Here is a 23,157-nt window from a genome sequence, read left to right as displayed (position 1 = left end):
CAGGAACATTAATTTTTTTGGTGAAAATGTCATAATTCACCTAAAATTATTCGATCCAAATTTTTTGGAAGTGTTTCCTCTAGCTCACAATCAGCCAATCAAAGAGGCTTAAACACCCATATAGCTGATGGTGTCCAAATACTCTGCAAACTAAATTAGAGAACAAGTATAAATTTTGTAAAATATAAGAATACAAACAGCAAGAGACAAACCATTCATATACTTAGTACATTTGTTTATAAGAAACTGACAAATCTATACCGAACATTAATTTGTTTTTAAAAATTAAATTTTATAAATCAACCCGAAACGGGAATAAAGATTCGATTATAAACAGACTCGAACAAAAAAAATCCAATTTTCCGGTCCTAAACTAATTTCCTCGGATGCTGGGACTTTCAAGACGCTTCCACAGTAGTTTACCCCCGATGAACTTATCGAGCTTGTTACCATCACCGTCAATTAAGCTCTTGAGAAATGAAGATCATAGAGATCCAAGATTATCACCTGAGAGATACACCGAGAGCTCGCCTATACAACCATCTCCACAGCCAATCGAAAAGCAAAAAGCGGGTCATTTCACCGCCATCACCAAACCAGAAAGTCTCCAAACTTGTAAGAAAAGTCAATCAACTGTTGAAAGTTCTCAAATGCAATAAATAAAGTTATAGCTGAAGATATATCCTAAGTCAAATTAAATATTGTTTTTGTCACAGCTACACATGAAAAGATAATTTTTAAAAATTCACGATTCAATAATGTATAGGGATGATCATATTGTTTGACAAAACGTGCTATGGGAATGGGCAATGAATATGGTTGACTAAAGAGCCCCTTCAAACCTTGCCGATCGGATCTTTCTCTATGGAGGCAGCTTGTCAACTTGAAATATTGACGCGGTGGTGAGACTAATCTGAGAATCGCAGTTATCCGGCAGAGTAAATTATCTGTTGGGTGGAAATGGCGGCTTCATCTGCGACGTTATACTTTGGGTTTCTAATTGCTTCCATCACTTTGTGGATGATCTTCAGGTGAGTCCTCTTTGGTTCTTGTTTTTAAATAAAATTTTTGTTCTAGCTTGAACTACGGGGTTAATCCTAACTCTACTATGAATCAAGTCCAAATCAGTTCAATATGTTACTACACTAGATTGGTGATAACTGAATTGACTTATCCATCTTTATCTTATATATTGAAACTTTATCTCTGATAGATTTTTCGAGATGATGGCTCTTTGAACATCAATATCAAAATGGATCAGATTAGACTATATAAATATATGTTAAATTAGATGAGTTTTTAACCTTAACTCAATTGGTGATACTGATAACTAGAGTGATACATATATCACTTAAGATTCTTTTTAACTTTTCAATGTGGGAGACTTTGTCTCCTAAACAAACAACATGGATCCACATTTTTGATTCAATAGTTTTTCTTCCTATTGCTTCTTGTCCAAATTGATGATTACGTGTGTTTACTTTAATTATATGTTATATGCTGCACTTTTCTTTTTCTTCTTTATGTAATCTATTTGATCTAGTAGTACGGTGGTAGCTTATATTTAAATCTTATTCCAGCCTTTGTTCCAGGTTGTTTACATGGATGCTCAGTCGAGTGCTTGGAATGTCTGTTAGGTTCCGTGTTAGCAGTAGGAAATGCCTGCGGGATGTCGTGGTGATGTCTGAAACGGTGAGAACATTCTACAAACTTCTTACTGCTTAGTCGTCAATGGAGAAAAGATTGTACAAAGCTTTTAGTGGCAAGTCGTTTGTCCTTTTTGTACACTATCTACAGTAAAATGCTAATAACTTATTAAACAATCTTGTTACATCGTTTTTTTTAAATTGTTTGCATTTCTACTGGGACAATAGTTCTTTGCTATTTTGATATTATTTTTTTGATGAAAAGGTATATTATCAGAACTTGATTTGCTGCTGGTTTGAGCGTTTTACAGGGTGCCTTTGAGTCATCGTCCGCTGATGAAATTAAATTTGGTGTTGCTTTTCTTTCTGGAGAGCTATGTATTAAAGTGATGATATATGATCTTGATGTTGTGATGAGATCCTCTGGTGCTTTATCTTGTGACAAACTCACTCTCTGTTTCCAACTTGGATATGACAGGTACTGTCATTTGCATCTAATCCTAACATGAAATAAATCCTTCTTAATGGATTTGTTCGTATATTATGTTTGGAAGCTTGCACTGTCAAAAAAAAAAAAAACTTGCACTGTCTAGAGTCCTCTGTGACCTATATCATGGATGTTCCTATATGTTACAAATTAAAGAAAAATCTTGTATTCAGTTAGTCGATTGCTCACAGGCGGCATTTTTTGTTGTTGTTGCTTCTCCTGGATATAGGGCAGTAGGTATTGTGGTTATACGAACCATGGAAATTGTATCTGGAGATGTAACTATGAAACTGGACAATGATTTCTTTTCCCAAATCAATCCATCATCAGCTACTGCCCTGTCTACCAAAAAACCTCATAAAGAGTATCAGCTGTCAGCACTTGCAAAATATTCTATGTATTTTCCTGAAAAGGTCAGGATGCTTAGTAAGAAATGGATTAGCTGATTGTGTGCTTAGATATGTGAGAGTAGTAATTCTTGAGTCTTATCAACCTTTAGTCAACGCTTCGTTTTCAGTTGTTTGCTGGAGATAAATACAATCTATGATTACTGTTCATTCTCTTTCACTGGGTGTTATACTGACAGTTTAGCCATATTAACAGGTTTCCTTCAGCTTACCCAAACTAGATGTCAGATGTGTGAATCGAAAACATGATCTGTTTGCTGTGAATAACGTCACGGCAATTATCTTGAGGAGCATTAAATCGAAGTCTGTTGAAGATTCAGGGGATATTACACGTCTTAACGTTCAGATGGAACTCAATGAGATTCATGTGTGATGGTGTTACGGAAGTTTTTTTTAGATATTCGACACAAATTATTTACTATTGTTTCACTGATGATATGCTTCCTTGTTCCTTTGCAGCTCTTTAGAGAAGCTGAATCCTCTATATTAGAGATTATTAAAGTTGATGTGGTGTCTTTGATCGAGATCCCTTTTCAGGTTTGGCACCACTAACGTTATAGTTTTTAATATAATGTGCAGATTGCATTTCAATTTAGATAAGTAATCTCTGATACTTAGATTTCCCTTTGTAGTTTTACTCTTTAATTCGCCTATGAGATCATTGGCTCTTTAAGGTCTTGCATGAACATTGCTTAATTTATCCCGATCTCCAAAATATTGATTAATCCAGTTAATATACCTGAAAATCTCTTCCTATATACATAAAGAAAGGGCACCTTATTCTTGTGTCATATAAATTTCTGTAGAAGAGTTACTGTGTTAAGTAAAGTTGGCAATATAAGTTTGAATTATAAACTTTTAAAACCACGTAAGTTTGTGATGGCTACTTCTTTTTTCAGCCGGTTCTGCCTATTAATGCTAACCTTGAAATAGAGCTAGGAGGTACCCAATGCAATCTATTCATTTCTAGGCTGGAGCCATGGTTGAGCCTTCTTTTCCCGGAGAAGAGAACCCTCGTGGTTCAAGAGGAAATCTGCACTCGAGAGAAATTGAAAGCTGCCGATATGAAAACAATTATGTGGACATGCACATTTTCAGCCCCTGAGATGACTATGTTATGTGGTATCGATGATTTGCCTTTGTATCATGTAAGCATCTCTAACTTACCTCTAATTTTTATACTCTATTTTTTTAGTAAAAATTGCTCTAGTTTATCCATGTTTTCACTATTAAGGGCGTTTCTACCACCTCTATTTTTTTCTTCAAAAAATATAGGTTTGTTTATGAACTTTTAAAGCGTAATTATTTCAATTGAACATAATCATACATACCAAAATAAATATAGATATTAGTGGAATTTGTTTTAAAAAAATTTATGGATATTAATTTACAAATATATTTAATCATTAAAATTGTAGAAATAAAATACTTTATGAACATTTTACAATTAAAATATATTCATAATTAAATTAAAATTTATGGAAATATATTATAAATCAATTAAATTTTTAAATAAATTAATAAAAATGATTTGACTATATTATGCTTAATCAATGTCAGAAAATCAAAAATAAATCGCACAATTTGTGAATAACACGTGATGTAAATGTTGGTTCTATGTAATTTCTTAAATGTATATATTTTCTCTAATTCATTTCAATTTTCTTTAACAAAAAAATTATCTCTAGTTTTCAACTATAAAATAGTAAATATTATTTTCATCTACTGCATAATCATAGAAACCCGATTTTTCCTTTATAAATAGAGTTAATCTTTTTTTTACTTGTAAAAAATTCATTAAACATTTAATTTTTTTCACTATGACTAAAACAAATAAAATCAGTTCAATAATCATTAATATTGTAATATAATTCTTATATTAAATTAGTAATATTTTTTTTTTAGTTTCATTTTATATTTGTCGTTTAGGTTTATGTACAAAAATTAATAAAACATTAAAATTTAAAATTTTCATGATAAAAACATCATTGACATCTACCTAACTAAAATTCAAACAATAAAAACAAATTGTAAAATATAAAGACATACAACATAAATGTTAAAAAATTAGATTAAAATTGAAAACAAGTAAATTGAAACAAAAAAAAATTCTAAAACTTCAACTATTAGAAAAGGAGAAAATATTATTTATTTAATCTTAAAGTGTAAAAAAAATCAAAATTTATGGTTGTGAAAAACATATATTGACCATATTTAGATAAAAGTATATCAATATTGATGGTTAAATCCAATTTTATTAAGTTTTATATTTTTTGCATGATACAAATTATTTATATGGGGTTTTAGATTATAGAGCGATTTGTAAGAAAAATAGGCAATAAATGAAAAATTTGCAAAAATGGAAAAGCACTAGAAAACATGGTAGTCACTTGTCAGAAACATCTGTGGGGAATGTTTTACCATAAGCCAATTCCTTTCACTAGGTATAGAAAACCAACATATATTATTATTATTATTATATATATATATATACACGTAATGACATATGTTTAAATTTAGAAGATATTTACTATAAGCGAAAAAATTACATATATTTTTAATAGATCTTCATTAATGCCCCAATCACATTCATCCTACTCCTCCTCTCCTGCTCCACCAAGACCCCAGCGACAGATTTAAGAATGACCCATAAATCGCAAACAGAGAAGGTTGGGTCGAGACAAAGTGTAAGACCCGATCCCGGCCGACTAGACCGCGGTCGATGCCTCACGTCGCTTGGTCCATACTCTGACCGAACCTCTCAAAATTTTTGCCCTTTATTTAAAACATCGCCCATAGGCGAGGGCTAATTCAGATCTTAGCTCAAGACTACCATAGTCTTTCCTAGCTTAGATCAATACAACACATACGCAGTGGAATAATATTATCATCCATTGGTCTATAACCAATCTAATACTCGTCCGGTCGAATCACTTCAGCTAATGGTTAGTACTATCAACTACCAGCTAGCTCAAAGGTCGATACTAGACCCGAATCAAGTCATACGAATCTGAGGTTCCATTCCCCTAGTCCATTCTATCTGGAACTAAGCAAGAGTTACTAGATCATACCTTAGCCACATCCACGGAGCTTGTTAGCTCATCGGCCCAGCTGCTCTAGCTGAATGAACTCGTAAACCAGCTGATCGAGCTGTCACACTCGAACTGAGCTAAGTCCGAGCTATGGCCAGCTGCCATATACTGCGTCCAGCTTCTTTACACATAAAACAACCCCCTTAGGTACTTAGACATTCAGCCAACCATCCGCACTGACTTAAGTAACCCTTGAGAAGTCTTCAAACAGCTAAGGACATGCATTTGGCCCTTCCCGGCTCATGCTTCATTCAACATCCTTTAGCTTATCAGCTTATGATACCAAGTCCATCTTATGGACTAACAATTCCCATCAGATCCTAAGTCAATCAACCAACCACCCCACATGAACCAGAACTGATGAATCTTCACACATACCTAACCGGACATGGAACCATGTCCCAACGAAGCCGAACACTACTACTCTGACAATTGGTGCATCCTTCGATCAATCCGATCAGACACCTTGACCCATCATCTATGGATCAGGTCGTCCATCTCTACCCATGATCAGATCACACACGGCCTTCCTTGAATAATAACACCCAAGCTCAGTACTTATGGGCCACGCCACCAAGTACTAGCTAGACTCTTCTTTATGGCTCTTAGCCAATGCTTTGCACATAGTTTACCAACCCAAGGTTGATAACTAACATTCCTTATGATCAATAATCATAAGTGACAAACCTTTCACAATACACAAGCATATGATCCGATAACCTGACACAAGGATCTATCATTGCATGGCTGGTTCCATAACTAATCAATCAATTTCTCATTAAACCCAAATCTGGCCGATTTCAAATGTGATCCAAAAACTAAATAAAATTCATGTAAATTCATGATAATTCCCAACTAAGAGAATGCCATAATCAGAATTTGCAGAACCGGCCTCGATCCTAAAGATCTCGGCCAATATCAGCCAAACCGGCCCAAAGTGGACATCATCAAATCAATTCCTAAAAACTGATTAAAATTCATGAAAACTCATGATAATTCATAACTAAGAGATTTCCATAATTAGATTCCAAAGAACCGATCCATAACATATAGATCTCGATCAAGAACAACCCGGCTAAGGCCATGAACATCATTCCTGAGCCGGCCAAGGCCATGGCTCAGTGCCATCAAGTCTGATTCAAAACGGAAAAACAAGAAATAGACTTACAATTGTATAAATCCTAAAGAATCCGGTGAGACTGAAGAATAGAAACCGGAGAGTTTGGGATTATTTTGGAACAAAGGCTCCGACAGAGAACACAAAGAGATTGAAAGAGATGGGAGATGGTAACGACGGAGAAACCAAAGATAATGAGAGAGATAGTTGATTTTGAAAAGAAGAGTGCATCAATTGTAGACGGGTGATGTGTTTTGCAAATAGGCATAAGGACAAAATAGACATAAAAAAACACATCATCTGAAAAGTCAAAATTCCATCTACGCAAATATACAAGTTATCGGTGTATAGGACTGCAATTTCTAAGATCATAAATAAAAATATTTGTATTTATCTATTTTTTGTTAAAAATATAATTTTAAATTTCATAAATAAGCAAAAAACTAAAATATCACAAATAAATACTATGAAATTTGATTTTAAGCTTTTATTATGGTCTCTGAAATATTAAAAAACATTTTTTGTATTACTTGAATTAATAAAACATATATTAGAGCATCATTATTAAAGAGAAATTCTCAAGAATCTCTTATATATTTTACTTATATTTTTTATTTTGTCTTTTGAAAATTTATAAGCATAATATGCTGCGCTAATAAAGAAGGAACACATAAAGAATGATTATTTAAGAAAAGTGTTGGGATTTGTTTTTTTTTTTTAAGTCCAAACTTTCTGTTTCCTAAATTTAGGGATTTTATTAATGAAGAAACGTCTCTCATGTTTTTGATCCTTCTCCTCTTTCTTCACTAAATTTCATTATTATAGTGTGAGAGACTCCTTCTCATACCCTCATTAATCATGCTCTTAATTGTTTTACTAAATGCTAAGCAATATTTTGTTCTTTGTGTTTTACAGTTTTATTCGCAGTCATCACATGTGTTTGCAAATAACATTTCAAGTATGGACACAGCCATCGATGTTGAACTTGGTGAACTGAATTTGCATTTGGCAGATGAGTGCCAACAATGCTATAAAGAAAACATTCTCGGAACAGAGCCAAACTCTGGTTTGTTGATGCATATAGAAAAGATTAGCTTGAACTGGGCAAGACGAGATTGCAGAAACGACTTAGTGCTCTCTGTAAACGTGACCACAATGAGCATCTATTTATCATACAAGCGCGTCGAATCTCTTATAACAAATGCTGTCTCCTTGGAAGCTCGCTTTAAGAAGTTAACTGTTTCAGGCGAAAAGACGAATAAGACTGGAGGAGTGGAACTATCCCATGCAACTGAGAAAGAAACTAGGCTTGCGAACCTTACTCTTACACGTTTCATTGTAAATTTCTGTGATGCTACAGGATTGGATAATACAGTTACAGACTCGGTCTCTCTTGAAGTAACAGGGTTTAGCTATTCTCTCAACAAGGATAAACACTCAACCGAAATGGAATTTTTAGGAGGGAAAGCCATCTACCAGCTCTATATACCTTGTTCGAAGGTTACATTGTTTGATATGCACAACGCCAAGCTTACACGTCTATCTGGTGGGCTTGACATTAATTTTCTTTTAAGTGCGGCTGATATATCGCTGGGTTGGGAACCGGACGTGCATCTATATTTATATGGACTGTATCTGCGTTTGAGTTCATTGGCATATGCACAAAATGCTGAAGAACATGAATGCGCGGCCGGTTCGGTTGACGTGGAGACGACGGAAAGGAAATCGATCTTTGCTATTGATGTGGAAATGTTGGCGATATCAGCTGCGCTAGGAGATGGTGTGGAGGTCAAATTTAATGCTCTATCAATTTTTACTGAGAATGCTTTCATAGGAATGCTTGTTGAAGAGCTTATGCTTGCTTTGAACGGATCTCGAGTACTGAAAACAACAAGAATGCAACTATCAAGAATCCCTACCGTCTCTTTGGATTTGTCTGATGATATAGTCCCTGTGAGGAGGACAAGTGGTCCTTGGGACTGGGTAGTACAAGGACTCGATGTCAATATTTGCATGCCATGCAAACTACAGTTGCGCGTCATAGCTGATTCCATTGAAGAGAAGTTGCGAGACTTGAAGCTTATAACTGAACCTGAAGAAGAAAGCTTGGAGCCTAAGAATTCAAGTTCAGGTTTTGGCCGGTTAAGATTTTGCATAGGAAGGCTAAACGCATATATTGAGGAAGAACCTATCCAGGGTTGGCTTGATGAACACTATCTGCTGCTGAAGAAAGAAGCATGTGAGTTGGCTGTAAGATTGAAGTTTCTTGAAGATTTTATACACAAAGCAAGTCATAAAGGTGCAGAAACAAGTGAAAGAAAAATAGTTTTTGATGGGGATGAAATTGATGTCCATGATCCTTTAGCTATTAGCAAAGTGAAGGAAGAGATTCAGAAACGGTCGTTTCGATCATATTATCAAGCATGCCAGGGTTTAGTTCCCTCGGAGGGTTCAGGTGCTTGTAGGGAGGGATTCCAGGCAGGTTTTAAGTCAAGTGCTGCTAGAAACTCTCTTCTTTCGGTTTGCGCCACAGACTTTGATTTAAACTTGACGGCAGTTCGTGGCGGTGATAGTGATGCTGGGTTGATGCAAATCTTGAGAAAGCTTGATCCTAGTTGTAAAGAAATAAGTGGAAGCAAGGTTAATCTGAAAACTGGAAGCTTGGTGGTTAAGTTAAGAAATTACACACTTCCTCTTCTCTCTGCCAGTTCTTGCAAATGTGAAGGTCCCATTGTTCAACAGGTATCATTGTTTTCTTGTTATGATTGATCTTTGTTATTATCTCTCACTTGACTGGTTATTGACTTCTTGAAATTGTTCTCTTAAACTAGGCGATGAGTTCTCAGCCAAAAATGAAGACACACTCGGATTTGCGCATTTGCTTTGAACAAGGAGAAGTTTCTTTTGGAGTTGGATACGAACCAGCTTTTGCAGACATTAGCTATGCCTTCACAGTGGCTCTGAGTCCATGTGCCCCACAGGTTTCCAACGAGGAACAAATCTTACCTTGGTGGGATAATATGAGAAACAACGTTCATTGCAATATCACTTTATCTTTTTCTGAATCGTCCAAGTGGAATGTTCTCGCTACAACAGATCCATATGAGAGTCAAGATAAACTCCAAATAGTGACCGGTCCTATCGAATTTAAGCAGTCAGATGGTCGTGTGGTTGTTAATGCTAAAGACTTTAAGATAAAGTTGAGGAGTCGACACTCTCTAAATGTTCCAGCTGGCGGCAACTCTGGAGCTGCGTTTTTCGAAGCCCCGCTGTTTAATATCCAAGTTACAATGGACTGGGAATGCGAGCCTGGGAGTTCTTTGAATGTTCTTGATCCGCTGAGATCAGCATCGCTCTCGCTTCGATGCAATTTATCCCTTAGAGCCAGTGACAAGAATGAGAGCATGTCTCCTTCATCACCAACAATTAATCTTGGAGCACAAGATTTGGCATGGATACTCAAGTGCTGCAGTTTGTATAGTGATCCTCCGCACATGTTACGTTCTTTCTCCGGAAGGACTAGGTTTGGAGTCCCAAGAGTTGTCCTAGTAGCTGAAGACTTATCTCTAGATCAGGTGATCACGGAGTTTATGGTCCGTGTAGATGCCACTCCTTTTCTAATAAACTACGTGCCTAGTGACCTTGATGACCCTGCCAAAGGATTGATTTTTGATATTAAAGAGCTAAAATACGAATTATGCTACAGTCGCGGGAAGCAAAATTATACATTAGAGTGTAAGCGGGATGCACTTGACCTTGTATATCAAGGTCTTGATGTTCATGTGCCTAAGGTTTTTATTAACAAAGATAAACACAAGGGGGATGAAAAGAATCGTGATGAAGGGTTTCTATTGTCTTGTGATTATTGTACTATTAGAAGACAGGCTCCAAAAGCTGATATTGAAAGACTATCGGCATGGCAGGAGGCTGGAAGAAAAAATCTTCAGGTTACATATCTGCGGTCAGAGTCTGCAAATAGAAACGAGAGTGATGAAGATCTACAATCAGATCCTAGTGATGATGATGGATACAATATAGTCCTTTCTGACAACTGTCAGCGGGTCTTTGTTTATGGTCTCAAACTCTTGTGGACGATAGAGAATAGGGATGCTGTTTTCTCTTTTGTTAGCGGAATATCGAAGGGGTTCGAACCTTCTCCTTCTCGTCAGTATACGCATAGCAAGATTCTTGAAGGAAACCAAAAAAATCAAGACGAAACTTCAATATATTCTGCAAGCTCAGGAGAAAGCCGAACAATTGGTATGTGTTCAATTCATTTAGTAACTGCCATTTGTTTCAGAATTTTTCTCTTCTTACACAATTTTTTTTTCACGAGGTGGAGTTTCTAAATATAATGTAACTCCGCTAAGAACATTATTAACTTTTTACACTGATCTATATGAAGATAAAGTTGAGACCAGCGGATCTCATGAAGAAGGCATTAGTCACTTCATGGTGAATGTCATTGAGCCACAGTTTAATCTTCACTCAGAGGAGGGTAAAGTAAGTAATCATATGCGTGAGAATGTGCATTCAACAGCTTTACCTGTTTTAGTGCGTGGCAACATAGTTAACCAACCAAATTGGCGCTGTTATTGTTTTGGGTGTAAGGAGTTTGTTTACTCGTTGATACACCTTACTTTGATGGATACCAGGGTCGCTTTCTGCTGGCTGCCGCTAGTGGTCGTGTTATAGCACGATCATTTAAATCTATTATGCGTGTTGACGAAGAAGTAATCGTGCAGTTTCTTGGCACAACAAGTTTACAGAGTCCAAAACGTATTCCTGAAATGACGTGGACACGATTGGAAATTTCTGTGATGTTAGAGCATGTGCAGGCCCATGTTGCTCTCACTGATGTTGACCCAGGTGCTGGGGTGCAGTGGCTCCCAAATATTCGAAGAAACTCACCAAAACTGAAGCGTACTGGGGCTCTACTTGAAAAGGTTTTCATGCCTTGTGACATGTACTTGCGGTATACCAAACACGAAGGTCTATCCTCGGATCTGAAGGTAACACCATCTAGTTATAGTTTTTGCTAGAAAACTAGTAGGTTTCTTAAATCTCTTCTCTGTTTTAACGATCTAGTCCAAATTCAAAGCAACATCCAAAAAGTAGGCAAGTAAAGATCTAAATGATAATATAGCACCAAATGAAAGGAATTGCATTGCCGGTTAGGAGTAGTTCAGTTGAAGTACACGTAAAACAAATGCCCTCGTGTAACTAAACATAATGGGTTTCCTTTTCGATTCTAATTGTCTTTCTAGACAAGCAACCTAATTATTATCTCCTTTGTAACTACATTCTTTTTTTTTTTTTTTGGGTTAAATTTTGTAACTACATTCTTTTATGCCATTTTGCAGATAAAACCATTCGAAGAGATTACTTTTAATTCGCGGAATATAAAAGCTACAATGACATCTCGACAGTTCCAAGTTATGATGGACGTTTTGACCATCCTTCTCTTTCCTCCAAAGCAAGTAACGAAAACCTGAATAAAATTAAAGGAACGACCATTTTCATTTGTTCTTCTGTGTAGTTAATTATTAGCTTGAAATAGGCACAAGTAAATTTTATAATCCATATTTATTCTAAAGCCACCATTTCAACTAAATGATTCGTATGGGTAAACTTCAAAAACTTGTTTTCTGTTTGTTTTGCAAGCATTTTCTTGCATTATAATGGAGTTCTTTTTATGAATCAGGCCTCGCAAAAGTAGTCTCCATTTTCCAACTGAAGATGATGACGCTGTTGATGAAGTAATTCCGTACGGAAATGAAGAAGTAGAAATTGCAAAAATCAACCTTAAAGAGAAAGAATGGGAGCAAAAGTTGCTTCTTGTTGATATTCAAATATTGTCTCATTATTCCGGTAATATGGAAGACACGCATGTGGAGAAAGAAGGTGACTCGTGGATGATTAGTTCCAGAAAATCCATACTGGTAAGTATCTACGTACGGAATAATGTTTGTTTTTTTGAATGAATGAATAATGTTTATTTAGATTTCCAAACTAAATAAAAGTACAGATTTTCTTTTATTGAAAGACTATCGGCATGTTTGCGGAATAATGAAGAAAATGTGTATAAAAGTCCTTTATGTGAAATATTTAGGGCTAAATAAAAGTACACATTTTCTTCATTTCAGCCCTTAATATTTCACATAACCACCACTCAAACTATTGTCCAAACTTTATTTTTTGAATTGGCATAGGTTTTTCTTCATAATTCTTTGTTCCTGCTTCAACTTATTTCGTTACTAAGTGATGTGCATGCAACCATTATATTAGGCCTGGGCATTCGGGGTCCCAAACGGGTTTCGGTTTTATCCAATCGGGTTTCAGTTTTTCGGATTTATCAAAATCAGCCCCATTCGGATTATATGAAAGTTCGATTCGGGACCGGTTCGGATTCTATCGGGTTCGGATCGGGGTTAGTAAATCTTCAAAGAACCGGTATAATCCAATATACTTTCGGGTTCGAGTCCCAATCGGTTTTTCGGTTTAAAAGTACCTGATTTTTACCTATTTTATAACCAAAACATGAGTAAAATCTGTTCTTCAGTTTTAAAATACCTGATTTGTACCTATTTTGTAACCAAAACTTAAGTAAAAATCGATTCAAAAATAAGGAACATCAACCGTGATCATTCAAAATCAAACGAAAAGTAAACATATTTACTGATAAAAAGAAAACCAAATAAATAAAAGCATAAAATGAAAACCAAGTTCGCATGAAATGAGAAACATTGTTTAACGAAAACAAAATCAAAATCTAAATACTTCAAGATTCAACGGCCATCTTCAACCATCAGCCTTCATGCAATAGAACCACCAACCTTCATGTAATAGATAAGTATTTTAGATGTTCAATATTTCTTAGTATATTTTGGATACATATTAGGAATTGAGATCATGTTTGGTACAAGATCTTTTCGAGGTTTTGAATGTTTCAGGTTTTATCGGATATCCATTTAGATTCGGGTTCGGTTCGGATAATACTCATAACCCGAAATACCACAAAACAAGATCCATTCGGTATTTACGTCGGGTTCGGATCGGTTTGGATTCATTTTTATCGGATCGGATTCGGTTCGGGTTTTCGGGTTCGGTTTATTTGCCCAGCCCTACATTATATTATATACCAATCTGTTTCTTTTGTATGGGCTTTACTTATATTCTTGAGAGTAATTACGCCAAATTATAATGTTGTGACGATATAAAGTTGATATTGCTATTCTTGTTGGTCTGATTTAGGTGGAAAGACTAAAGAAAGAGCTCTTATATGTACAGAAGTCTAGAAAGATGGCTTCTGCATCTTTAAGAAGTGCGCAGCAGAAGTCTGCAAATCTGCAACTGATGGAGAAGAACAAAAGTGCACCATATGCTATGCGCATTTCCTTGGAAATTAATAGGGTTGTTTGGTGCATGGTTGTAGATGGTAGAGCCTTTGCTGAAGCAGATATAAATAACATGGTAAGTTTATGCATCATGTTTAAGTATTCACAATCATAAATATCCTGACTACTCTTTATACAAATGGAATGTTTGAGAGATAACATCAATTTACTTCGAAACTTTCTCAGTCTTCTTAGTTGATTGCTTAGTTCGTTGCATTATGTAAAAAAAATAGTATATATTTAATTGGATTTATACATGCAGATTTATGACTTTGAACGAGATTACAAAGGCATTGGTGTTGCTCGATTCACCACCAAGTTCTTTGTTGTTAGGAACTGTCTGTGTAATGCAACTTCGGATATGATTTTATCAGCATGGAATCCTCCATCCGAGTGGGGAAAGTACGTTTTCCTTGCTTGCTTATCTACCATGCCTGTATTTTTTTCCATATGTCACATGATTTGCAAGACATTTATTATGGTTTCTTGATATTTTTCTTTATAAATGATGGTTTTATAGTTGCCTTTGGAAAAAGTAGTGATTGTTTAAGAGATATGAAAGGAACCATAAAAAAATAACTATGAACTGTATGAAGTGTGCTTCATCTTTCTTACCACATATGAAGTGAAATGTAATTTTGTTTGCAGGCAATTCATGCTACGTGTGGATGCAAAGCAGGGAACACCAAAAGATGGAAATCATCTTGAACTTTTTCATGTAAGTATCTTCGGTTGCTTTGCATCATTTGATTCTGGATTTGCTAATGTGACAGACAGAAACATGCTAATACTTGTAACTCTTTTTTTTTATTTTATGACTTCGTTTGATCTTTTTAAATGAACTGTTCTTGCTTGTTGTGTAAGTTTCGATATCCCTTTGATAATACCTGTAAATCTTGTAGGTGGAGATTTACCCTCTCAGAATCCATTTGTCAGAGACAATGTACAAAATGATGTGGGATTACTTCTTCCCAGAGGAAGAGCAGAATTCACAAAGGCGACAGGTCAGAACTAGCATCACAATTTAGCATGTAGATGAAAATCTGATAAACAAAATTACGTATATATAAATCCTTTTTGATTAACTTTGTGTCTTGCAGGAAGTTTTGAAAGTTTCGACAACAGCTGGTTCAAAACGTGTAAAGAGACAGTTAGCAAGTCATGAATCTTCTAGCTCTTCTGCTGCAGTACAGTCACAAAGCAATGTTGACTGTGCTCAAGTAGGCTTTCATCATAGTTTATAAGTCAAAAAGTTTTGAATGAATTTTCACCATTCGTTTTCAGAATTTACTTGCATTCTATTTGCAGAAATCCAATATTCTAGACGTTAGGTCTACCGCTGGTGTTTCAGCTGATCAGGAATTGAGACGAACGTCTTCTTTCGACAGAACTTGGGAAGAAAGTGTGGCAGAATCTGTAGCTAATGAACTTCTTCTACACTCTTATAATAGCCCTGTCTCATCTTCCAATGACCAAAAAGGGGAGTCCTCTAGACAGATGAATCTCAAAAACGCAAAAACTGACAAGCCTCGCAGCTCTTCTAGCAGAGAAAAGAAGGCTAGAAAAAAACAAGTGGAGATGATAAAGATTTCCAATATTAAAATAAGACAGGTGAGTTGACTAGTTTCTACAACTACATTGTAAATTTAAGATCATAATTTGTCTAACTTCAATCGGTTTTACCTCAGGTGGAACTTCTAGTTACCTATGAGGGATCAAGACTGGTTGTAAACGAGCTGATACTGTTGATGGATACATTTGCTCGTGATGAATTTGCTGGGACCTGGAGGGGACTTTTTGCTCGTGTTAAAAAACACATAACATGTGGAGTACTGAAGTCTGTTATTGGAATACAGGTGACATTTATCAATTGTGTATTTTTGCTTTATTAAAGTCATTATGAGTCCAGTTTTCTGAAACACTAAGCTTCTGAATGATGATTAGTTTCTTCCAAATCAAATTTTCAGGGGAAGAAATTTTCATACAAATCACAAAAGAATGCCCAGTTTACTGACGATGACCTTAAACTAAGTAACAATGATGAAAGTGTTACATGGATAAAAAAAGATGAAAGCGGTGGAGCTGGGGATAATTTTGTAACTTCTGTTCGAGGACTCTTCAATACCCAGAGACGCAAGGCGAAAGCATTTGTCATAAGAACTATGAGGGCTGAAGCAGAAAATGACTTCAACGGGGAGTGGAGTGACAGTGATGTTGAATTTTCTCCTTTTGCCAGGCAGTTAACTATAACAAAAGCGAAGAGGCTCATCAGACGGCATACTAAGAAATTTCGTCCAAGTTCTAAAAGAGGTTAGTAGAAACTATTAGGGATAAATGTCCCACATCGGATATTGGAAGGAATCCTTATCAATATATAAGATGGATGGACCACTCCACTTATCACCAATTGGTTTTAGGTTGGAAGCCCATCTAGCTTAACAGAAACCATCAACCCTTCTCACATATCTTGAAATATTCCAAGCCTTTTATCTATTTTCAGTCAATCAGAACTAAGTCGTATACATCTTATGGATATAAGGTGATCATTTAATTTTAAAGATAAGGACCCTAGTGGTAGTGGATTTGTGGTATAAGTTCAGTGTAATTTTGTTCTCAGTCTGTTCATTTCCTCCTCGACTCTGCTTTCTGACTTGTTTTCCTTCTTAGGTTTAACGTCCCAACAAAGAGAGGCACTTCCATTATCTGTAAAAGATTTTGAGACCGATGCATCTGAAAGTTCTTATTCAAGCGAATCTTCACCGTACGAAGAATTTTCCGGATAAAAATCATTTTGTCCAGACATTGAAAAGAATAGATGTACCCTAAGCCAGTGCTGCCAAGTGACAAGTTTCATTTGTAACAAAATATTATAAAAGAGAAGATTTAGACAACAAAAGAAGGGAAAGTTGCTTGGATATCTTGTGCATATGACTTAGTTTTGGTTTCTGATCATGCTTTGTCATTGGTTTCTTTTGCTTTGTTTTGTGCGGAGAAAGCTTTCGTTTCTTTCAGCTGATGTCTCAAGGGGAAGTTATTGTGGGAGCCAAACAACCAAATTTGTAAAAAGTAACTTTTCGGGGAAACAAAGTTTCTAAGTTTAATCATATACAAACACGAAAAAGAAAAACAACAAAGATGAATAAGTTGCTAGATGCATGTTTGTTGATTACGTTATAAAAAAGTTGTACAATATCACATTGATTTATAAAAACATGTCGTGGTCTATTGGTGTTTGATGTTGTTAATGATGTATAAGGTACAGCGATCGATCTTCCGTTAGGTCATATTTTGTCTTACAAGTACCGTATCCTACTGGTTAAGGTTTAATGGCTTCTATTAAGTCTGGGCATTTCAGGTTCAGTTCGGTTTGGTTCGGGTATTTCGAGTATTGGATAGTTCGGGTAGGAGATTAGAGGATCCATTTACTACTTGACATATTTTCGGTTCGGTTCGGATAGTGATACGCCTAAATTAGGGAATGTTCACTTAACCAAGCTGTTGATATTCCCGAACTTCGATTGTTGCTTGATATGACACACAAGTTCAACAAAAGAAGGCTTTTACTTGGATATTAAGCACCAAAAAACTAAAAAATGTTCTTTTTTTAAATAACACTGATAATCAAAGGAATAAGGACAAGTATGATGTTCACAGAGGGAAATCCCAAATTAAAGCAACCAGGCTGAAAATAAGGATGACAGTAGACATCCAAGAGAGATGTGAAAGTGATAATGGAAGAGGAAACACATGAGCGTGTTGGGTGAATAGTCTACCCTTCCTCTAGTTGGAAGAAGCTTCCAAGGACAACAGTTGGTGACGCCAAGAAGGTTCGTGATGTGCCATGTATGATTGATAACGCCGATCTCGCGTTACACTCACGGCAATAGCTGCTGCTGCCTCGTTACGTTATTGCCTAGTGTGATCAAGGCTCCATCCATCAATCCCATTGAGAAGTTGGTTTATAGATTGCACAACCCCAGTAAACTCAAGATGATGAAATGGCTCACAAAGAATGTTATGAAGCTGTTAAGATGAAGCTTCAAAGAGAACGTTGACTTGGTGAGTGTTATGCATACATTCCACCGCCCAGTGCATTGCCCACAGATCTGCCTCAGCTTTGGATCGCATGAAGGAGTATGAACGTCTGCTATGCATAATGGTTTTACCATCCTCCCCACGTAGAATCCAAGAAGCTCCACTTGGGTGATTAGAGTCTACCCATGATGAACCAATGTTACACTTCAAGCATCCAGATGGTGGCTTAATCCACCCAATAGGTTGTTCTGTTCTCAACTCTTCCTCTACTACCTCAGTGTTCATCTTAAGGATCATGGTCTTCTGCCATGAGGACGCTTCCTCAAAGGCTCTAGATGCGATGGTGAAAGCCGTTACCACCTTGTTTTTGAAAGCCAAAGCATTCCTAGCCTTACATAGTTCCCATACAATCCATGGGAACACACTTCACGTATTAGAATCTCCATCTTTCGAGTTGTACACCTTCAAAAGATGTAAGAAGTTTAGGAAGACAAAGTTCCTTGAGAATCCTATTTGAGGTAATGGAATGTTGGCAAGATCCCAAACTTCTTTTGCTTTTTCGCACACAAAAATCATGTGACAAATGCTTTCTGATTCACGATCACAGCTGGAGCATGTGGTATCAATCTGAATACCCCTAGTGGACAAAAGCTCTTTAACTGCCAAAGCTCCCGACTAAGAAATGTTCTAAGCAAAGAACTAAAAGATAAACTCATAAAAGGTTGAAAGAAAATCGATTGCCTTGATTATGAGAAGAATTTACATATTTATACTAGATGTGATCAAAGAGAAGACATAAAAAATTGTGGAAAAACACATCTACGAAATATAAATTTGACTTTAGAAGTTTAAAAGACATAAAGAAAACTCCTTGGTTCACGAACTGGTCAAGGTGACCATTCGCCTACTGTCCAGGTTCATCCGTACCAGCTGATTCCATGGCGGTAAAGATCAGGACGGGAGAAAGACGATCCGGACGGTCCGCCAAGTACCCTTCACAAACGAGTTGTGTCCCAAGATGGGTTAAGTCTTCAGAAAGCTTGAGGATCCTTGCCTTAGAGAAATGGACGAGAGAGAAGTCCATCACGGGATCGAACACGGAGGCAAGGTTGTTGGTACCATCTTCGGGATGTGCGGTACAGACCAAATGGGCCAAAAGTAAGAAGATGTGGTCGTCTTTGGATTCTTCGCGTTCCAAGTTGATTCTGGCTTGACCATCAGTCTTAGCTTGGCGAGTTGGACGAGAAAGAACGTCTGTGGTACAGTCAGTTCAGTCGTCTGGACGTGGTTCCAGCCTTAGCTCCATTCTGGACGTACGCGGGTCGATGCGGTACACGGAACGGTCAGTCTGATCGGTACGGTCGGACGGACGAACCTTGTTTGAACTGCTCTGAACGGCCTGAACTCCATTCTGATCTGGTTCCATGTACTGATCCATGTGCTGAGGCGCATCAAATAGTTTTAGGTTTGGTTCAGTTCGGATAATAAAACTAGGAACCAGAATTCTGTGATCTGTGGCCGTGTCGGGTGATCTGCTCAGATATTTGATCTGAAAGTCTTATGAGAATCCATATTCTGAGAATCCATACGGATATGGTCACTAGACTGGTTTGTGGATGAAGATCAATTTCTTGCAAGCTCTCGCAAACACTAATTTAGAGCTCCCTGGTTTGTTCTTCGTATACGATTGGTAGTTTAATGTATATGTAATTATATGTTGTTGATGCAGAGTTCATGAATTAAATCTGTTCATCGCATTGCAGATGTTGTTGGGCAAATTCAGTCTGTCCAAGGTTCAGACCTTAAGGACGCTGCGGTGATGACTCGAGTTGTGGTCCGTTTCGTTGTTGAACCGTAAGTGAACGAAACCGTTACTTTTCACTTTTTATAATTGGTAATCACATTGGATCCAGATTCCATGTCGATGTTTCCCTTTCCATTCCATGCTTCTGCTTTTGCTTCCAGTTCTTGCTTTCTCAATGTTCTAAAAAAATTGTTTAATGCTCTTACTGATCTGTTTCTTGCAGAGTGATGCATACTACTGGCTGCTACAATTTTCTTTGCTCAGGTTTTATTCAAATCAACAGCAACATAGCAATGGAAGCAAGTATCTCTCCTGTCTCTGGATATTGTAACTTGCAGTATGACATCAGCATTCTGATCTGGAAGGTTTGTTAAGCCACAAAGAGAATTAAAAAAGATAAGAGGCACCTTTAACTTGGCCTCTGTTACTTTGTCACAGGATCCAAAAGAGGACACTGGTGGATGCAATTTAGCAAACGGCTATGTTATAGGATACTTGCCATCTTTTCTCTTCTCCTACTTGACAGAAAGTGTGCGTCAATGATTGAATGAGGAAGACAAGCAGATGGGCACCACACTTCAACGCAAATGGGCAGTGGTAGATTCCCAGAAGAAGGTTTTAGCAAAGCAAGTTACTTCAGGAACTGGAGTAGATGGAAGCGTGTTGTGTTACTTGTGTTTATATATATGTTCGGTCAAATGGTTTTGGTAAAGGGAAATATAAAAAAGGAATTAATTGATATTGTTTGCAGATAATTTATGTTGTTTTCTTTATATGTGGATCCGTTTCTCCATATAGTTTTGTTGTTACATAAAAGTGATCGTTATATCAGATGACTGTTAAGTTTTCAAATTCTAATTTTTTTTACAATGAAGATCATGGATAATTTTTTTACAAGTCTTTTAATTTTGACTTGGAATTCAAGTAGTGTCATTAGTTTAACTAGAAAAGTAAACATACCAAGACAACATAAAAAGAATACTAATATCGCTACTAAAACACAAAAGTGATATAAAAAAAAAGATTAGAATTAATATAAGATATTTTCCTTTACAAAACCCACTTTGCAGATCTAGAGGAAGACAATCAGATTCGCTAACTATTCATAATCTCCGTCATTACCAACCAACAAGGTCAGCAATTCACTGCAATTAAACTAGCACTTTCCTTAATTGATTGTTTTTCGGAAAAAAAAACAAAATTTTACAACAGGGATGGCGCCTTGATTTCAAAGCTTGAAGTAGAGGAACATCTAAAATTTCCTTCACCACCAAAGAAGGCAAAAGACCCAATTTCATAGCTCCAATTCAATTTAAAACTCTGCTTTTAACTTTCAACCCATTATGGCCCAACAGTATCTGTCATTTTTAGATAATATGAATCATAGTATCTTAGTATGGGACTATGAGTAGTAACTTTAGATTCGATCCCAATAGGCTGATTGTTAATAAACATAGAGAAATTGGTGTGAATACACTCAGAAGCCCATATAATTTGTCATATACTCTTGTTTCTTTTTAATATTTTTTATGACTATAATACCCTTATCTCTATCTCTCTCTCTTCTCCCTTTTATGTGTTCTAATCACTTTATCTCTCGTACAGATTCTTCAAATCATCTTCTAATTCAACACAAATCTTTATTTTTTTATTCTGATTCTTTTGACACCCATAATGCTAATCTAATTATCTCACCCATAATGCTAATCTAATGAGAGAGAGAGAAAGAGGGAGAGAGAGGGAGAGGGGGGGGGGAGAGAGAGAGAGAGAGAGAGAGAGAGAGAGAGAGAGAGAGAGTAAACACTTTTGTGTTTTAGAGTGTGTTTAATAATAACCAGAGAAGATTAGAGTAAAGATTCTAGAGAGAGAAAGATTCAAAACTCCATTAATTCATTCAATCTGAGAGTTTACAAAATAAAATAGAGATATAAGCTTGTCTAGGTTCAATGTATGTAAAACAAAAGCATGTGAGGTCAAAGACAATATTTGAATTCAGCCAATGAAGAGCTCCACATGCTTTGATATCTTTCCAACATGTGCCAGCCTGTCCTGATTTTGTTTCTCTCTTTCTACACTTCACTGCACCTCACTGCACTTCATACATTTCACTGCACTTCTCTCAACAACCACCTCTCATCTCAACACATTGAACCCTCAAAGCTTCATATCATCACTTCTTGGTTTTCATCTCAACACTCCCCCTCAAGCTTGACCAAAGGAACCGATCAAGCTTGGAAACCATGAAGACCCCCCCCCTCATTAAATAGATATATAAGCTTGTCTAGGTTCAATGTATGTAAAACAGAAGCATGTGAGGTCAAAGACAATATTTGAATTCAGCCAATGAGGAGCTCCACATGCTTTGATATCTTTCCAGCTTGTGCCAACCTGCCCTGATCTGTTTCTCTCTTCCTACACTTCACTGCACCTCACTGCACTTCATACATTTCACTGCACTTCTCTCAATAACCACCTCTCATCTCAACACATTGAACCCTCAAAGCTTCATATCATCACTTCTTGGTTTGCATCTCAACACTCCCCCTCAAGCTTGACCAAAGGAACCAATCAAGCTTGGCAACCATGAAGACCCCCCTCATTAAAAACCTCACCAAGAAAAATCCATTAGGATAAAACCTTGATGAGGAAAAAAGAGTGGAGCAAGGGTGGACCCAGGAGAAAATGTGACTCGGTTCAAAAAAGTTAAATATGTCATTTAAGGGAATCAAACCCAGGTTTTTGGGGGTTCAGAAACATAGTTTTACCAACTAAGCTACTGATTCTTTAACATTTTCACATACAGAACAACATTTTAACATATTTTGTGGTGTCAAGTGACCCCACTCCTCTCCATGTGGGTCCACCTTTGGTGGAGACTCCATGGTTAAGAGGCTCAACTCCTAAGGATAAGATCAATGAGCCCAAGTCTTGATAGTATGGACTCCATTGTCTTTAATCTCGCTGCCTTAGTAAACACATCTGCAAGCTGATCTTCACTTCTTGTATAACATTGCAGAATCACTCCTTAGATAATCATATGCCTCACCTTATGACAGTCCACTTCTATATGCTTCGTTCTCTCATGAAATACTGAATTGGAGGCCATGTGAATAGCTGCTTGATTGTCACAATGCATTGTCATAGGAGTAGCCTGCTCAATCTCCAGATGCTT

At 36.6% G+C, this 23,157-nt stretch overlaps 2 protein-coding genes across 7 annotated transcripts in view; one reads left to right on the top strand and one right to left on the bottom strand.

Annotated features, from left to right (window-relative positions):
• LOC103833097 overlaps positions 1-23,157 on the bottom strand; it is a 1,138,500-nt gene that overhangs the window by 748,493 nt on the left and 366,850 nt on the right. The gene's annotated exons all lie outside the window — the stretch shown is intronic.
• On the top strand, positions 18-17,296 carry LOC103833122 (protein SABRE). 3 transcript variants are annotated; one of them, XM_009109216.3, is made up of 23 exons: positions 18-615; positions 767-1,031; positions 1,581-1,692; positions 1,958-2,124; positions 2,363-2,546; positions 2,737-2,907; positions 3,000-3,077; positions 3,440-3,688; positions 7,665-9,491; positions 9,581-11,009; positions 11,155-11,252; positions 11,405-11,761; positions 12,113-12,225; positions 12,454-12,691; positions 14,004-14,222; positions 14,409-14,548; positions 14,795-14,864; positions 15,049-15,150; positions 15,247-15,366; positions 15,455-15,757; positions 15,835-16,002; positions 16,114-16,456; positions 16,814-17,296. In XM_009109216.3, the coding sequence occupies exons 2-23, from the start codon at positions 961-963 to the stop codon at positions 16,927-16,929; spliced, it is 6,675 nt and encodes a 2,224-aa protein (XP_009107464.1). In that variant the 5' UTR covers positions 18-615; positions 767-960; the 3' UTR covers positions 16,930-17,296. The 3 variants fall into 3 exon arrangements, with proteins under 3 accessions (XP_009107464.1, XP_033132437.1, XP_009107467.1); XM_033276546.1 differs by lacking the exon at positions 2,363-2,546 and having other exon boundaries at positions 155-1,692; positions 2,737-3,077; XM_009109219.3 differs by lacking the exon at positions 2,363-2,546 and having other exon boundaries at positions 155-2,124.

This window comes from Brassica rapa, chromosome A08, assembly GCF_000309985.2.
Source record: "Brassica rapa cultivar Chiifu-401-42 chromosome A08, CAAS_Brap_v3.01, whole genome shotgun sequence".
Lineage (NCBI taxonomy): Eukaryota > Viridiplantae > Streptophyta > Magnoliopsida > Brassicales > Brassicaceae > Brassica > Brassica rapa.
Note: the sequence above shows the minus strand (reverse complement) of the source record. Positions and strands in the feature narration are given on the sequence as shown.

Bases quoted from the DNA above. Each gene is read 5' to 3' on its own strand.
- LOC103833122 (XM_009109216.3), top strand. From the start codon at position 961: ATGGCGGCTTCATCTGCGACGTTATACTTTGGGTTTCTAATTGCTTCC. The intron at 2,547-2,736 runs GTCAGGATGCTT...CCATATTAACAG, and splicing joins CTATGTATTTTCCTGAAAAG to GTTTCCTTCAGCTTACCCAA. The intron at 15,367-15,454 runs GTAGGCTTTCAT...TTCTATTTGCAG, and splicing joins GCAATGTTGACTGTGCTCAA to AAATCCAATATTCTAGACGT.